Source organism: Propithecus coquereli, unplaced genomic scaffold, assembly GCF_000956105.1.
Source record: "Propithecus coquereli isolate 6110/MARCELLA unplaced genomic scaffold, Pcoq_1.0 Scaffold1, whole genome shotgun sequence".
In the NCBI taxonomy this organism is placed as follows: Eukaryota; Metazoa; Chordata; class Mammalia; order Primates; family Indriidae; genus Propithecus; species Propithecus coquereli.
Window position 1 is genome coordinate 10,080,086 of NW_012133857.1, and position 18,022 is coordinate 10,098,107.

Genomic DNA, 18,022 nt, shown 5'->3' on the forward strand with positions numbered 1-18,022 from the left:
AGAAATACATTGAGATAATACAACCATGTAAACATAAGCTTTTAACCTTAGTTTAAAAAAAAATGAATAGAGAAGGAAGCAATGAGATATAGAAAAGTAGAAATTAAGAATTTAATCTAAAGAATGACTTAAAAAGATCTATATTCATAACAATCCAGAAATAAAGCTCCAGATGATACAAATTGAATTCGTTAGAATAAAGTTTTTCTATGAGTAACTGAGACCCCAGATGACAGTGGTTTCATTAAAAATGAATCTTACTTCTCTGTGCATAAAGGGCTGTAACGGCAGCCTTACAAATTCCAGGGAGCCAAGTTCCTTTTAAATTGTTGTTGCATAACCTTAGCGTGTTCTTCATGTCCCAAGATGACTGCTCACACTCTGGCCACCATGTGCACAGTCCAGCCAAGAGAGAAGAAAAGGATGAAGAACAGCTTGGCCTCCCTTTAAGAATATTTCCCAGAATTCACAACTAACATTTCTGTTTATATCCACTTGGCCAGAACTCGTGCCACACCTGGAGATAAAAGAGGCTTAGAAATGTAGTCTTTATTCTGATCAGCTACTAATACATGCTGAGAAGGAAGGGAAAGCACCAGGGGAGATGATTACCAATCTCTACCAGTCTTTATTTGCCTAAATAGTCACATGGACCTTCTTTCCATATGGAAAACACAACAATCCTTTCCTAAAAGGAGGCAAATTCAAAGTGTCCCCGAACAAAAAAAGAAACTGGGAACAATGCAGTGCTCTGCGTCATTACAAAGAGCTACCCTGGGGCCACAAGGTAATGAGGGAAATAGACTGGACACAGTAAGCAACCCAACCTAATCATCTCCACAGAGCCTTACTAAAGCAATCTGGTGCTCAAGACTCTACTACCTGGAGAGGGAAGGGCAGAAAGAGGCAGGAAATGGAGGATGCAATTTGGGATGCAGTGCCCTGACCGCTCCCTGGTTTCCAGTCTCTCTCCCTTCCTCCTTCCCAGTGCAATACTAGCAAACTCAGCTACAAATCTCCATGTGGAAATGCTGATGGTTATGGGGAGTGTGAACTAAAATAAACTCTACCCTGCCCCTCATACCTATTGAACAGGCCCCCAGTGGCCAAGGGGACCCCAGAAAACCCTTAAAACTGAGTTCCCGGCCATGAAGGGAAGGGAGGTCAGATAGCCCTCAGACAATAAGATACTAAATTATTAACGGGACCTAAGGCCATGTGGAGCAAAGGTTAAATCACCTGCAGGCCATCAATTTCCTTAATAGATATTGTGGCTTGTCTCTGATTAACAGACTTCCTTATCTTAACTTCAAACATTTCAAGCCTTTACACAAAGCTTTATTTCTTTTTTTTTTTTTTTTTTTGAGACAGAGTCTTGCTCTGTTGCCCGGGCTAGGGTGCTGTGGCATCAGCCTAGCTCACAGCAACCTCAAACTCCTGGGCTCAAGCAATCCTCCTGCCTCAGCCTCCCGAGTAGCTGGGACTACAGGCATGTGCCACCATGCCCGGCTAATTTTTTCTATATGTATATTTTTAGTTGTCCAGCTAATTTCTTTCTATTTTTTAGTAGAGACAGGGTCTCACTCTTGCTCAGGCTGGTCTCAAACTCCTGACCTTGAGCCATCCACCCGCCTCGGCCTCCCAGAGTGCTAGGATTACAGGCGTGAGCCACCGCGCCCGGCCAAAAGCTTTATTTCTTTAACCAATTACAAATCAAAGAATCTCTGAACCCACCTATAACCTATACACCCCTACCCCTTGGAGATGTCCCACCTTTTCAGGCCAAACCGATATATAACTTCCATGTACTGATGTATAATTTGACCTGCAATTCCTGTCTCTTTAAAATGTGTAAAACCAAACTGTAGCCCAACCACCTCAGGAAAGCTTGCTCAAGACTTCCCGGGCATGGTTCCCCAGACCATGGTCACACATATTAGGCTCAGAATAAAAATCTTTAAATTATTTTATAGAGTTTGGGTTTTTGCCTGTTAGCAGGAACACAAACAGCAGAATCCAACTTTCTAAAACCATTTGTCCAGCTCACATCAGGGTAGGCAGAGGCCTCCCCTCTCACTCTATGATTTAAAAAGAACCATCAACATTTTCCTAAGCTTAACATGAGGTAAGTAAGTTCTCTTCAGTGTCCCCAACCTCCAGGCCAGTAGAAATGCAGAACACACAGGAGATTCTCTAAACATTTTTTATTCAGGTGATTTCTGATAACTGCACTCTATAACTGTCTCAAAACAACATGGGGTGTCCCTGGATGTGACCGCTAGGGCACTGAGGAAGGGGTTGTCAAGAATGGGTCATCCCAAGAGGGCTTGTGTGGCAGAGGCTGTCCACTCACAGATGGATCCACAGTGGGGTACAGGGGAGCTTCTCCCAACCCCAGACGACTGAGCCATATGTATTCGAGGCCTCGCATCTCTGCAGGGACCTGGCAACGCCTCCTTCACTCTCTGAGCGATCACCAAACTGACTGGTTTCACAAAGTCTCAGGTGAGAGCCCTGAAACCAGGGCCAGGTCTAATGCTTGTTTCACCGTTGATGGTGTCTCTTCTTTGGCAGCTGTTCCCCAAGATGGCGATGAGTCATCACACCTCACCTGGCAAGTCGGCTGGCCCCCTAGCTGGCATCGGTTCATTCCCTCCTTCCCACCAGGCAGAGCATAGCCCAGGTGTAGGGGTGGCCAAGGCAGGTGACAGGAGTACCCAGCAGGGACACTTTCCAGGCCCCAGTCTCCCTGCCATGCTCGCTTGTGTGGATCTCCAAAGGGCCAGTGGATCACAACTGGGATTTGAGGAAAGGGCACAGAGAAGGAGCAGGAGGTTGGTCAAAGAGGATACCTAAGTCTGAGACTCAGAAACAGGAGGGGAGTGGGCTGGGGCCATCATGGAGTCACCAAGATGCCCAGGGACTGCACAAAGCATAGGAGTAAGATGAGGAACACCACCGAATACAAAGAGGTAGACTGGTTCACCACTGCAACCAGCCACTTGCTGTAGAAAGCAATTTCTGTGTAAACTCCAGGTATTCCTTCACGACCACAGCCGATACCCCAGCTCACAATCCCCACTTGGACCCACGTGTCATTATATTCACAGGCCATGGGGCCCCCAGAATCTCCCTGGAGAAAGAGAAAGAAAGAAACTTCAGAAACAGAATAGGATCCACATCAAAGCAGGCCGATTGCACTGCAAGGAGCTGGGGGGACAGGCACACACAGGGCTCCCCCTGGCACGTCAAAGGCCCCATCAGGCCCAGGTCTCTGGGAATATGAGAACTGAATATGTGAACATGGGAACTGAAAATTTGGCCAGGCGTGGTGGCTCACACTTTGTAGTCCCAGCACTTTGGGAGGTCGAGGCAGGAGGATCACTTGAGGCCAGGAGTTTGAGACCAGCCTGGGCAAAATATCAAGACCCTGTCTCTACAAAAAATAAAATCAGCTGGGGGTGTTGGTGCGCGCCTATGGTCCTAGTACTGGGGAGGCTGAGGTGAGAGGATCCCTTGAGCCCAGGAGTTTCAGGTTACAATGAGCTATGATCACACCACTGCATTCCAGCCTGGGTAGCAGAGGGAGACCCTGTCTCTAAAATAAATAAACAAGAAAAAAAGAGAAAAGTTAATGGGAAAACTTTAATATCCTCTGAAGAAATTATGACTGGTCATTTTCCAAACCACAGTGGTTGTTAAACATTTTGGATATCACCTCCGCATGGCAGCCCCACGCAGAGGGCTAAATCCTCACATTTTCCAGTTTCTCCAGAGCTCCTCATTTATATAGCCAGCACCCTCCACATTCTATGTTCCACTCTCAGACATCCTACACACACCAACGAAAGCATAACTCTGTGTGTCCTTTCCCAAACCTGCTCTGGTGGCCCCACCACGAACTACCTCAGACAGAAACGCAAGGTCAAACTCTCCCCCACCCCAGCCCCACATGCAGTCAGTCACCAAGAACCAAGATACGACCTCGAGCACACCTTCATGTGCCTCAATGCCCCAGGCACTGCCTGGGACTCAATTTTTCACTGCCAGATAATGAAAACAAGTTCCTGGACTTCAGCCCATGCACCACACAGCTCAGGGACTCATTTATCTAAAAGGCAACTCTGATCGGGCTCACCCAGCCCCGCCTCCCAGGTCCTGCCAGAGTGAAATCTAGAAACTTGGAGCAGCATTCCAAGCTGCACATATTTTGACTCCAGCGCGCTTCTCTGGCCACATTTGCTACCTCATTGCTCGAAAGGTGTAAAATGTTTCTTGGATGTGACAAGTTCCCTCAGACCTCTGAGCTGCTGTATACGCTATTCTCTCTCCCTCCAGTGCCGTTCTCCTCTTTCTAAGAAGTCCAAACACTGATCCTCCAAGACCTGGCTCAAATGCCTCCAACTCAGGAAGGCAGCTTGATGCAGAGGGCAGAGTGTGGGCCTGGGAGTCCTACGGGTACTCACAGCAGAACCTGGAACTAATGTCTGTGGATCTCACCTTCCACATCTGTATAATGAGTGTGATGTCTGTATCACAGGGTTGTGATGTAGGTTAACTGAGATAACGTGGGTTAATGCTCACATTGGCATGGTGAGTGTCACAAAGGAAGAACTCAATTAATGCAATGTATATTATTAGCATGACCCACCCCCAACTTTCCCACACTCCAGCAGTGCCCCCAGGCAGTGAGAGCTGTTCACTTTTGAAGGAACAGGCCAGGTCAGCTCAGGAGAGCCATGGCAGGTTTCTCTCCATGAATCTCCTTAACTCAACGGAGTGAATAGAGGAGGTAGCGAATAACCCAGGCCCTACCACCTGGGAGGAAAGGGCCCATGAACTTACCTGACAAGAATCCTTTCCTTTTCCTCCATAGCCACAGAGCATCCCTTTTTGTACTATATCCCTAGCAGATGACAAGATCTTCTGCATCATCTCATTACATTTTTCATAGCGGATGACCTGTACCTCCACCTCCTGGAGAATTTCTGCTGGAAGATTTTCCACTAACAAAGAAGATGAGTAGTGTGTGGATCTGCACAAGTGGACAGTAAGCCCCCAAACACCCAGTGTCCTCCCGGAAGAAGGCAGGACAGTGAGTATTGCCACAATTTGACAAAGGAGGAAACTGAGGCCCAAAGTTGACATGGGAAGAGGAGGATGTAAGAAGCAAAATCAAGACAGGAGCAGGAAGAATATTTCAGAAAAGGGAAAGGCAAGACCTTGCCAGCTTGAAAAATCAAAACCAAGCACCTGTCACTCCAAGTATCAGTAGTATAATAATAGTGACAGGGTGTCCTGTGCATCAATAAAGCATCTTTACTTTCTAGAGCAGGATCACCAGACAGGTAGTGCCCCAAAGGTTCCAAATCCAGCCTCTCCCCAGGGATAGGAGGCCCTGCACCTCACAAACAGGGGTCTTCTGGCTCTCCCTACACTCCAGGGACGGGAAGTTCCCTAACCACCTAAGCAGGTACTTCCAGTGAGGAGCAGCTCTGATTGGCAGACAGCTCATCACCCCCTGAGCAAAAATGCGCCCTCAAGAGAACTCCAGAGCATCTGGCTCTGTCTCCAAAGAACCTAAAAATACCCCCAAACCAGTTGAACACAGGGCCCCACAAAATCTGCAGGAGACTTTGCCCATATGTTTCTTCTCCTAGTTGAGCAACTCCAGTTCCCAGGACAAGCAACTTTCCTAAATGGCTATCAAATATTTGTGTTGCAACAAAAGAACCCAACCCAGTTTCTGGGGTGACCCAAGCCAATCAGGAACCATTACCCTGAGTGCTGCTAAACTGCTTCCCCCTTACTCACCTGCCACTTGCCAGGCAGTCTACCTCCCTATCCCTCCCTTAAGCCTTCATGTCCACTCTAGGGATAAGGCTGCCTCCCCTCTGCCCTGAGTTTGCCTCCTGCCTTGAAGTCTCACCGCCTTCTTTTGTTTTGCCCCATCCAGTCACCCAGCACTTGGTCCCAGCTTCCACCTGGAAAGTTTCCCGAGGGATGCAGATAGGCTGGATGTTGGAAGTAAAATTCACAGAGTAGAGGAGCTTGAGAATGGCAAGGTCATTTTCAACGGTTGTAAAAGTTGCAAACTGAGGGTGGACAATGACGTTTTTAACAGGGACCACCAGACTTGTGTTTTTCTCATGGATACTCCGATCTCCCATCTTGACACTGTAACGGAAACGGCTGTGGGAGAGAGAACATGTCCTTCATAGAGACCCTGGGAAACATCACTTGTGCCTTTTCCACACATTTCAGATGTTTCCCAAACACCCAACCTCCCTTGCCACTCTCTATCACCCTATCTCCCTCACCAAAAACCCCTCCTTGATCACTCTAAAAATTGGTTTGCCTGCCCCTTAAATATTCCTAGTAACAAGGTGACAGAGGCAGAACCCCTCCCATTTTATTGCGTGTGTTTTATTTCGTTTTTTGTCAATCTGCCAGGGCAGTAGAACTCAGTGGGTGTTTGAGGAGGGCAGGACTGACTCCAGAACTCTCACATCTCCACTTGTCATCCCTCACCCCATAATGCAGTGGGCCGAAGTCACCACCCACTTCGACGTGACGAGGGAGCCTCCGCAGATGTGCCTGCCGTTGATCCTCACGCTCACCTGCCAGGGCCACTTTCCTTCCTCTGCATGCACTCCTCCCACGATTTTCAGGAAGGAACGGCCACACGCTGGGGTGAGCACAGTGTCAGAAGAACAACTGAAAGACGCAGGGCCTGTCTCCCCTGCGCCCAGGGCTTCCCGGGGAAAGTACCACAGGCCCCAAAGACAGCCAAGAAGGAGGCCACGTCCTGTTGGACTCTAGGGCAGCGCTTTAGATTCCGGGGCCACAGACTTCCCAGCGCAGAGCCTCCCAGGCTCCCAGGTAGCCCCCGCCCCAACCCTGGGCGCCTCAGCCCCATCCCAGGACCCTGCACGCCAAGAGTCACCTGGGGTAAACGTAAACAAAGAGGATTTGAGGGCCATTGGAGATCCCTGAGCCCCTAAAGGTGGTGGCTGCCACCTGTTTGCTCCCGGTTCCTCGCGGCCCCCTGAGGGGGGAGGGGAGGGAGAGAGCGGTGGCTCCGGCCTGCCCGCTGGGGCCTCGCGGAGCCCAGGCTGAAGGATCAGGAGCCAGGCCAGGAGGCCCAGGGAGCGGACGCCCGCAGAGGCCATGGGTACCGGCAGTCCCTCTCGTGGCGCCCCCTCGCGGCAGCTCGCGCCTTGCCCTGGTGTTGGCTGGAACCACAGGCACCGATGGGGGATCAGGCAGGGCCTTCGCACCGGACAGGGCCTTCGGCAGAGCGGAAATGGACGGGCGGAAATGGACGGACGGACATGGACGGGCGGAAACGGCGCACCCTTGCGCTTTCAGGTTCCTTGTCTGAGTGAGAAATGTCACCCTCTCAGCTTCACTCAGATCCTCACTGAAGACTGTCCAGCCAGGACCCCGCCCAAAACCAAGGTGTTAGGGTCCTTCTGAGGAAACTCTCCTTGATAGAGACTTCCCAATTCAGAGTCCGCACTTAAAAGGCGGTGTTTCCTGATGCCCCTGCCCTTTCCTGTGTGGTACCTGGCCTGGAGCTGGTGAGGATGGGCCGGCTGGGAATTAGTCGAGAAGCCCTAATTTTCCCTGATGCTTCCTCAAATCAGGGCTTCATTCACTAGACTGAGATTTTGGGGTAGGATGACTATATAGATTAAGTGGGTTAGACAAAGGAGTAGGCTGTGTTTCAGTCATAGGGACATCGTAAAAATTAGCCACCACCAAAGACACCTGCAGGTCAATTTAGTCTTATTAGCTCTGCGTCCCTGATGTTTATTCTGGTAACTCATCCTTTTGTCTTTGTTGCCCACATGCTTCCACCAAGCCTCTGCCTCTTTGGGTTTTAACATTCCTCTTGAAATCAGGGGAAAAACAACAACAATAACAAATTTTGAATTGCTGTGCTTCCCACTTTTTCCTGGTCAAAATAGGACAGCCGTTACAGTGTTTTTCAAGGATGAGTCATTCCTCAACAATTGATTTTTCAAGATCTTGGTGAAGGGGGCATTCTCTAAGGCCTTCTTGGAGGTCAGAGGAGCGGGCGCACAGGTCATACATCATGAATCCATTCCAATATTCTCTTCTCTGTAACTCTTTCTCTACATTAAACTAGGAATTTCTGACATATCACCCTTGGTGGCCTAGTGTGGGCCACCATTGACTTCATGTTTAAAACAACCAGGTAACCATGTAGAATCACTCTCACTTGTCTGAGCCAGAAATCTGAACATAGAATTTCTGGTAAGTGTACTCCTAGTAAATTTGGGTCCAAGCCTCCCCAATCAAAAGTCCTTAAAATCCAATGCCATACATTTCCCCCAGTTTCCTTCCCATGTAAATTAGCAAAATACTGCCGTCCTTTTTGTAAGGGAGCCATTTCCTCTTGGGTTATAGTTATACTTTGCACCTGTCCTATAGCATGGGCTCTGACTCTAGTTATTATTCAGTCTAGAGGCAGTGAAGACTGACTGGGGTGGTACAGGTAGAGATTTAGCATACCCTTATCATGTAACTTCCTCAGATGAAGTCAATACAGTATCTCTAAGGTGGAGAGGACCAGCCTTACCAAGTGGAAGGAAACACTACTTCTGTTAGCAAGAGAGGTTCAATGTGGCTGGGATGTCCTGAATCTATCCAAATGTGCCCCAGTTAAATTTTTGGCGTCTCACTCTTTCTAAAGTCTAAAAACTGCTTCTGGAACTATAGCAGAGAGCTCAGAAACTATATCCACTTTAAATCTGTGTGGAAATAGTTACGTTATTTCTTAGTTTAACTTTTGACAGCACAGTAACTATATAAAGAAGCTTGACATTACTTGTGATTCAAACAAGTTTGTTATCAACTAAGTTAGTTAGTTAACATTAGTTATCAGAATGATTTTACCATAGTACAGACAACAATAGAATACTAATGCAGGATAGGAGAGAGGAATAGGGAGGATACTATTATAAGGTCCTTGCACTACATAAAAAGCAGATACTATTATTTGTAGGAAGAGGGCAATTAATTAAAAATATATCCTGTAAACTCAAGGGACATTTTAAATAACTACAAATAAGACAATAGTGAAGATAAAATAGAATCATTTAAAAAACTCTGTTAACTTAAAAGAAAGCAGAAACAGAGGAAAAGAGAAACAGAGATGGAGCAAATAGAAAACAACTAGCAAGATGGTAAAGTTTAATCTAACCATATTTTACTTACATTATAAGTATAAATGTTCTGTTAAATGAATTAATAATTCTGTTAATTTGTGTTCATGTTCTATCACATGCATTAAAAGACAGTAATCATCAGATTGGATTTTTTAAAAATCAAGGCTCGACTATGGGCCTACTTTAAATATAAAGATATGGGTAGGTTATAGGATGCAAGTATTAATCAAAAGAAGTGGCTATATTACTATTAGACAAAGTAAGCATCAGAACAAAGAATATCAGGGATAAAAAGAAACATTGATTACATAATGATAAAGGGATCAATGCACCAAGAAGCCAAAATTCTAAATGTGTATGCACCTAAATGTATCAAGAAACAGATCTTCAAAATACATGGAACAAGGAGAAAAAGAAAACCATAATTAGAATTTGAGGCTTGAACATGTCTTTCTCAATAGTTGATAGAACAAGTACACAGTAATTATATATAATACCTGTTTAAAAAAACTATCAATGAATTAGATCTAATTGACATTTACACAATACCCTAACAACAGCAGAATATACATTTTTTCAAGTGTGCGTGGAATTACACCAAAATAGAGCATGTTATAGGCCATTAAGCAAACATTAACAAATCCAAAAGAATTAAAACCATACAAAATGTGTCCTCCAGTCATAAGAGCATTAAATTAGAAGCCAATAACAGAAAAATATCTTGAAAATTGCCAAATGTTTGGAAATCTTTTTAAAAAACACTTTGATTTTGGACTTTCAGAATGGGTGTGTGAGGAACTTGGCTGACCCTCTCTAGAGAAAATACTAATTGGTGAAAATTATTTTTAAAAAACAATCATTTAAAGTCTCTGTGAATTGTCCTAAGGCATACAGAAAATTGAGAAACATTTATCAAAAAAAATCTACTAAATCCTGGTAAAAACAGCAACAGGCTGTGGCATTTGAGCCATGACCTGCTTCCATACCCCTTCCTCAGTTCCATATTTTGGAGTTCTACTCTGGGCAAGTGTAGCCAAGAAGATGGGGGCTAACTAGCTCCCTCTCCCCCCAGCTATGGTTTCACCCCAGGGGAATCAGGTTGCTAGTGCATCATTCTCCCAAGATCCATTTGCTCTGTTTTAGTAGACGTGACCAAGAGAACTGGAGCTCCCTTCTCCCACTTAGCCCCTACTCATAGGGCAAAAGCTTTAGCCCAGACAAAGAAGGCAAAGAATTGCTGGGCCAGTTGTCCCATCCCACTTTAGTCACAGGTCAGAGGTTCCACCTTGGAAGGGACAAGTGAGAAGACCAATGGATACCATCTCCCTCCCCAGTGCCCACTTACAGAACAGAGATTAAATTCCATTAGAAGCGGACTACCATCCCCATTCCCGCACTCTAGTGCAGTGGCACAAATACTCTGCCCAGGAGGACGGGCAGGCTGGAAGGACAAGTGCTCTGCAGCTGTGCCTCAGATGACTGAATTTATTTGGAACAAAGGACTGAGAAGTCCATACCTAAGGGTATTGTTAAAAACAATGGAGATCTACCTGATGCACAATTAAGAGAAGGTTAGTATTAATAGCTCCCTGATACTAGCAACAAAAAGTGTAATACCAACCCAGCCAGAAACTTAACGGGAGAAAACCAGTGAAAGAGACAACCAAACAGAGTCCCTAGGATCACATATATCCCTAAGGATCTAAAACACTGTGCATGTACCAGGATATACCAACTCAGGAAAAATAAGAGCAGGAAGTAGAGCAGATTTAAATGCATTTCCCAAGCCACAAACAGATCTGTCAGCAAGGGCAGAGACTTTGCCGGCTCAATGGACTTAAGTATAACCTCTAGCCAAATACTGCCTGAACAACAAGCTACTCTGACCTAGGGACAACTCCTAGTAAGCCAGGCCTAAAAATAAAATCGTACTTATCCCTAGTGGGCTGAAAGACTGTGCACATTTCCAAGGCTGTGTCTTCTCAGGAGCAAATGGAGAGAGAACTTCTAAGCTACTAGTCCCTGGCTGAACATGTGGGAAAATAGTAAATTCCCTAAACTCCAAGCCACACACATATCCAATGGTAAATAGTGAAAATAAAAATGACTAAGGGGGTTTACACACAGCCATCAAGCAATAAGTGGCTTATACTAATTCAGAAATAAACCGTAGGAAACCAGGCTAAAATATAAAAATAAAGGGGAAAAATCTGAGCAGGGATATCAAAGGCTGAAAATTGAAAGGGAAATAGACTTCATAGAATTATCTCACCCACTAAACAAATTTTAAAAACAAATTTAAAAAAATGACAAAACAACAACAGTGCAAGTCAAGGGGGAGAAAAGGGCAGCAATTGGTGTCTGGATTTGCCACAATATATTATCTAAGATGTCTTCTTTAAATGAAAAAATTGTAGGACATACAAAAAAACAGGAAAGTTTGACAAAGTCACAGGGAAAAAAGCAAGTAATAGAAACTGTCTTTGAGGGGTCCCACATGTTAAACATAGTAGGCAAAGACTTGAAAACAATCATTTTATGTATGTTCAAAGAACTAAAGAAAAGCATGTATAAATACTTAAAGGGAGGTATGATAATTATGACTCATCAAATAGGGAATATTTAAAAAGAGAAATCTTCAAAAAGGAAATTGAACCATCAGGTAGGGGGGTGGGGGTAGAGGAGGTTGGGGGGTAAACCCACAGCTAATGAAAACGGGGCACACTGTATGGGGGAAGGACACACTTGTAACCCTGGCTTGAGCGAGGCAAACACATTTCATGTAACCAAAATATTTGTACAGCCATAATATCCTGAATTAAAAAAAAAAATTCATGAGATGACCTCAACAGTAAACTTGAGTTGGATTAATAAACTTGAAGACAGATCATTAGAGATTTACAATCTGAAGAAACAAAAACAAAAATTGAATGTAGAAAAGTGAACAGAATCTCAGATAAAGTGGAACACCATTAACACACAAACATATACATAATGGGAGTACCAGGAGAGGAGAAAGAGACAGAAATTTAAAAATATTTGAAGAAATAATGGCTGAAAATTTCCAAGATTTGATGAAAAACACTAATCTACACATCCAATAAGCTCAATGAACCCCAAGTAGGATAAACTCAAAGAGATCTACAACCACATATCATAGTCAAAATATTGAAAGCCAAAGATAAAGAGAAAATCTTGAAAGGAGGAAGAGAAAAATGACTCATTACATAAAAGGGAAGCATAATAAGATTACATATGAGTTTTTATCAGAACAAAGTGGAGGCCAGAAGGCAGTCTAACAACTTACTCAGAGAGCTGAAAGAAAAAAACTGTCAATCCAGAATATTACAAGCAGCAAAGCTATTTTTTGAAAATGAAGATAATGAAAGTGGGAACATTACTACTGATTTTACAAAAATAAAAAGAATTACAAGATATTAGCTAAGCATGGTGGTGTGCACCTGTAGTCCCACTACACCAGAGGCTGAGGCAGGAGGATCACTGGAGCCCAGGAGTTGGAGGATGTAAGATGCAATGAGCTATGATCACACCACTGCACTCCAGCCTGGGTGACAGAGTAAGACCCTGTTTCTAATAAAAAAAAAAAAGGTACCCCAAAAATTGGATATCCACATGCAAAAGAATGGACCCTTACCTTACACCATATACAAAAATTAACTCAAAATGGATCAAAAACCTCATGTAAGAGTTAAACTATAAAACTCTTAGAAGAAAATATAGGGGAATATCTTCATGACATTGGATTTGGCAATAATTTCTTGGCTGTGACACCAAAAGCATAGGCACAAAAGAAAAAACATAGATAAATTTGATTTAATAAAAATTAATAACTTGGCCGAACACGGTGGCTCACGCCTGTAATCCTAGCACTCTGGGAGGCCAAGGCAGGTGGATTGTTTGAGCTCAGGGGTTCAAGACCAGCCTGAGCAAGAGCGAGACCCCGTCTCTACTAAAAAAATAGAAAGAAATTAGCTGGACAACTAAAAATATATAGAAAAAATAAGCCGGGCATGGTGGCGCATGCCTATAGTCCCAGCTACTAGGGAAGCTGAGGCAGTAGGATCGCTTGAGCCCAGGAGTTTGAGGTTGCTGCGAGCTAGGCTGACGCCACGGCACTCACTCTAGCCAGGGCAACAAAGCGAGACTCTGTCTCAAAAAAAAATTAATAACTTTTGTGCTACAAAGGACACTATCAAGAGAGTAAAAAAATCCACAGAATGGGAGAAAATATTTGCAAATCATATACATGATAAGGGGTTAATATCCAGAATATGTAAATAACCCCTACAACTCAACAACAACAAAAACAAACCAAATAAAATGGGCAAAGAAATTTATGAATAGATACTTCTCCAAAGAGGATACATAAATGGCCATTAAACACATGAAAAGACGCTCAACATTATTAATCATTAGGCAAATGCAAATCAAAACCACAATGAGATACTACTTCACACCCATTAGGATGATTAATAAAAGAAAAGAACAAATGTTGGAGAGGATGTTAAGAAATTGGAACCATGTGCCTTGCTGGTAAGAACGTAAAATGGTGCAGCAACTGTGGAAAACAATATGGCAATTCCTCAAGAAGTTAAAAAGAGAATTACCATATGATCCAGTAATTCCACTTCTAGGTATATACTCCACAGAACTGAAAGCAAGAACTCAAACAGATACTTGTACACCTGTGTTTATTTCCCCAAAACCTGAGAATATGTTACTTTACATTGTAAAAGAAACTTTACAGATACGATTAAGGTTAAGGACCTCGAAATGGGGATTTTATCCTAGACTATCTGGGTGAGCCCAAGCTAATCATATGAGTCCTTAAAAGTGGAGAACCTTTCTTGGCTGTAGTCACAGGTGGATGTGACTACTGAGGAAGGGTCAGAGAGACGCAACATTGCTGGAGTTGAAGATGAAAGAAGGGGGATCACGGGCCAAGGAATGCAGGTGACATCTAGAGGCTGAGAAAGCAAGGAAAGAGATTCTCCTGTAATCCTTCAGGAGGAACTGGCTCTGCCAACACCTTGATTTTAGCCATCTAAGACTCATTTCAGACTTCTAACCTACAGAATTGTAGGAGAATTACTGTGTATTGTTTTAAGCCGCTAAGTCTGTAGTAATTTGCTACAGCCACAACAGAAAACTAATAAACACAGTCCTACTGATGAAAATGCTGAAGCAGTTAAAAGGATGCAATAGAACAACCTGCACTGAAATAGGCACACAATTAAATAATTAAATAAAAAAATGCAAAAGGGAAGAACAACGTACACCACGTGAGCCCATTAAGGTAGCAGCAGAAAACTCATGCTATATACATAGCTGTGTATCTACATGTGGGAGCCCAGTGTTTGCCGAATATCTTAGGGTGGTTGCTGCCTCGGGCAAGAGTCCTCCTCTCTGTAACTCCCTGCCTCCATTAGGTGCCCACAGGTCTCCGAGAGGCCCTGGGGATGCACAGAAGACACCCCATTGCCCAACTATGGATATATTCACCATTATCCCATCCAAGGCTACAACTATTGGGTCAGGAATAGCAGGCAACCCAGTGCTAGCCAGTGAGACTCAGGAAAGGTTTACCAGCACCTCAGAAGAAGAGGTTTCCTCACTCTTCTCAAGAAGCTTCTAGCAGAAAGCCACACACCTGAATCCCCTGAGAGTGAATGGAACCGGGTGGGCTCACTGGGATGGTGTAGACCCCCTGCAAGCTCACAGGAGCCAGGCTTTGATGTCATTGACCCTAAGGATGGCAGAGCACAGAGGAGTAAAATAGACACCTGCGCACACCCACCAAAACTGCCTGACCTCTGAAATGTCCAGGGACAACCATCCACCAGTCTCCTTTACTCTTGGAGCCACTTGACATCAATGTTCTGTTCCTTGCAAGAGAGCATCTTCTGATTGACACAGGTGTTCATTCCTCTTCCCCTCGTTGGAGACTATGCATGGCTCTCTGGGTGCCCACACCCACGTTGAGGCCCAGACAGGGGACCAAGCTTCTGCCCCTACCCCAGGGAGGCCAGCAAAGGTACATGATGGAGACATCTCGCATTCAGGCTCTTGTGAAAACTTAACCTCTCAATTTATGAGGGGAAAGGAGGAAAGATGAGGAAGAGAGGGGAGCGAAGAGAATTAGAAAAAGAGGAAGGGAAGGGAGTAAAGGGGAGGGAGGTGAAGAGAAGGAGAGGAGGGGAAAGGTGGGGGAAGGAAGAAAGAGGAAGGGAGGAGTGAGGTAAGGAGGAGAAGGAAGGAGGGGAAAGGAGTGAGGGAAAGAAAGAAAGTGAGTTATATATAGGCAGGAAGACATAAAATGCATCATTTACAGAAGATACAATTGTCCTCTAAAACAAATCTAAATGAACCGCCTGAAAAATTAATCAAACTATAAGAGAATAAACTAAGAGGGCTAGGGGAAAATATCAGCATACAAAACCAACAACTTCCTACCCAGCATCAATAACAAATTAGAAAACATAATAAAAAAAAGATGTTCCATTAATGATAGCTACACACACTTTTAAAAATACTCAGGAACCGCCATGTGGCCTTGTGCCACCTGGCAGGGTTCCTCTACCCCTTTAGTGCCCTCTCTTCCTTGCTCACAGGGCTCCAGCCATACCGGCCTCCTTGACATTCATCACCAGCTCAGGCCTCCGGCCTTTGCACCGGCTGTTCCTTCTGGCCCCAGATATCCACACAGCTCACTTCCTCACCTTCTGGGTCTGTGCCAGAGTCAGCAAACGTTTCTGTAAAGGGCCAGATCATAAATATTTTAGGCTTTGTGGGCTGAGAAACAAAATTGAGAATATTAATGTATTTATATAACAAGAAAGAAAACAAATTTCTGCAAATTTTTTATTGAGGAAATTCAAATATAATAACCACTTTTTTCTTTTTGGACAAGTCTACTAAGAAGAAGAATGGAATTCTTTTAGGGGGATAACATCAATGTTAGTGTTCCCTATCATGAAATTGATTGCAAATGTTCTTCTGTAAAAAACATTCTCAGCTCGTGGGCTAAGATGTGGCGGTGGTGGGGAGGGTGCAGATTTGGTGTATACTCAAATAGTACCTCCTCAGTGAGGCCTTTCCAGGATACCCTCAAAATTGTGTCCCCCATCCTGCCCTCCCAATCCCCCAATCCTCCTCTCATTTTCTCTGTAGCACTTCTCACAATCTGATACACTCACATTATATTAGCTGTCTTCCTCTTTCATAAACTCTTCCTCCTGCAAACTTTATGTGGACAGGGTTTTTTGTCTGACTTGTTTATTGCTGTATTCCCAGCACCGGGAACATATCTGGCACATAGTAGGCATTCAATAAACATCTATTGAATGAATGAATGCCTGAGTGAATTAATAAATAAATAGAATTGTAGTGAAGATAGAACATGTTGACACCTATAAAAGCTTAGAGCACTGCCCAGCACACACTAAGTGCTCAGTAAATGTTAGTCACCCTTATTGTTGTTATAGTTGTTACTTTCAGGAAGGGCCCCAAGCATCTGGAAGGTGCAGGCACCAGAGAGAACAAAATCCTCCAGCCACCATAGTGTCCGGCCCCGGCCCCCTTGCCTACCGCATCTCCTCTTTCTGTCTCCCTGCTCCTTCTGTGGCTTCTGGTCTCCATCCCACCTACTGGACCCTGCATCCCCCTCTGGCTCTCTCAGTCTCTGTCCCTCAATTACAGATGGGATTTCTGGACCAGCTCCCAAGGCCCCTCACTCCCCACAGTGCCTGGGGCAGAGTCCCCCTTGATACCCAAGATACTTTGAACCCTACTGCCTGGTTCCACTCACCTCCATTCTGTCCCCCTGCCCCACTCCACTCCTTCACTGGTTCCAGCTTCCAAGCCATTGCCTAAGATCCTGGCCTCCCATGTCGCCACCTAAGTGCCCCTTCTCTGGGTACCCACAGCCCCCTCTGCGGATCCTTCAATGAACACTCTCATTCTGCCCAGACACCTGTGTTGTTCCTTTCTTCCCCCAGGCTGACAATTCCCCAAGCCCCTCCCTTACCGCTGCCCTGGGAAGTCCAGGGCCTGATCTCCGCCCCTCAGCTCCCAAGAGTCCCCCTCCTCCGGCACCTCTGGAAATGTTCCTGGGGTCTATCTACTCTCCCGGCACTGGTCCCCTCTCTAATCCCTACAGCAGTCCCACTGTACAGTGGAGGATATATTATAAGATGTGAGAGATTAAGCAATTTGCCAGTATCGCACAAGGTATAATAAAGCGGGGCTTGAACACAGGCCCCCGGGCAGGGCTGAGGTGCAGCCGGTTGGCGGGTACAGGGCCCGGGCTACACACACAGCAGACAAATAGATGGGTAGATTTTTGGATTAGCCAGCAGCTGAGCTGGGACAAGAAACCAGAGCTTCTCCCCCTGCAAGGCCAGGAGCTCACACGGGAGCCGGCTCCCTCCCCTGGCCCAAGGCCAGCCGTCAACCCCATGAGGTCAGCCACGGCCGGGCGATTTCGGGGAAATACCAGCTCCTTATTAAAAACAGGCGGTGGTCAGGCCCCCGCTGCTTTCCCAGTAGAAACTGGAGTGTTTGTTCCAAGAGGAACAAGAGTGGGCGGGGCCTGGCCGGGGCCCTGAGGCGGGAGGCTTGAGCCTCAGTACCTGGTTGAGTCAGGGCGTCCAGGGGAACTGCGGGGGCCAGTGGGGGGTCCCCCGGGCTCTCACCGGGGCAGCCCGGGTGAGGGGCGGGCACCGGCCCAGAGAGGGGACCGTCACACAGCACACGGAGGCTGCACCGACCAGCGAGGGGTCGTGGACTGTGACGCCCACAGCCGC

The 18,022-nt window shown here is 45.5% G+C and overlaps 1 protein-coding gene across 1 annotated transcript; it reads right to left on the bottom strand.

Annotated features, from left to right (window-relative positions):
• Nucleotides 1-2,896: 2,896 nt before the first annotated feature.
• On the bottom strand, nucleotides 2,897-17,083 carry PRSS42 (protease, serine, 42). Its single transcript, XM_012637982.1, has 5 exons — nucleotides 17,026-17,083; nucleotides 6,532-6,688; nucleotides 5,933-6,192; nucleotides 4,846-5,006; nucleotides 2,897-3,133 (listed from the first exon to the last, which is right to left on the bottom strand). The coding sequence occupies exons 1-5, from the start codon at nucleotides 17,081-17,083 to the stop codon at nucleotides 2,897-2,899; spliced, it is 873 nt and encodes a 290-aa protein (XP_012493436.1).
• Between the last annotated feature and the right edge of the window lie 939 nt (nucleotides 17,084-18,022).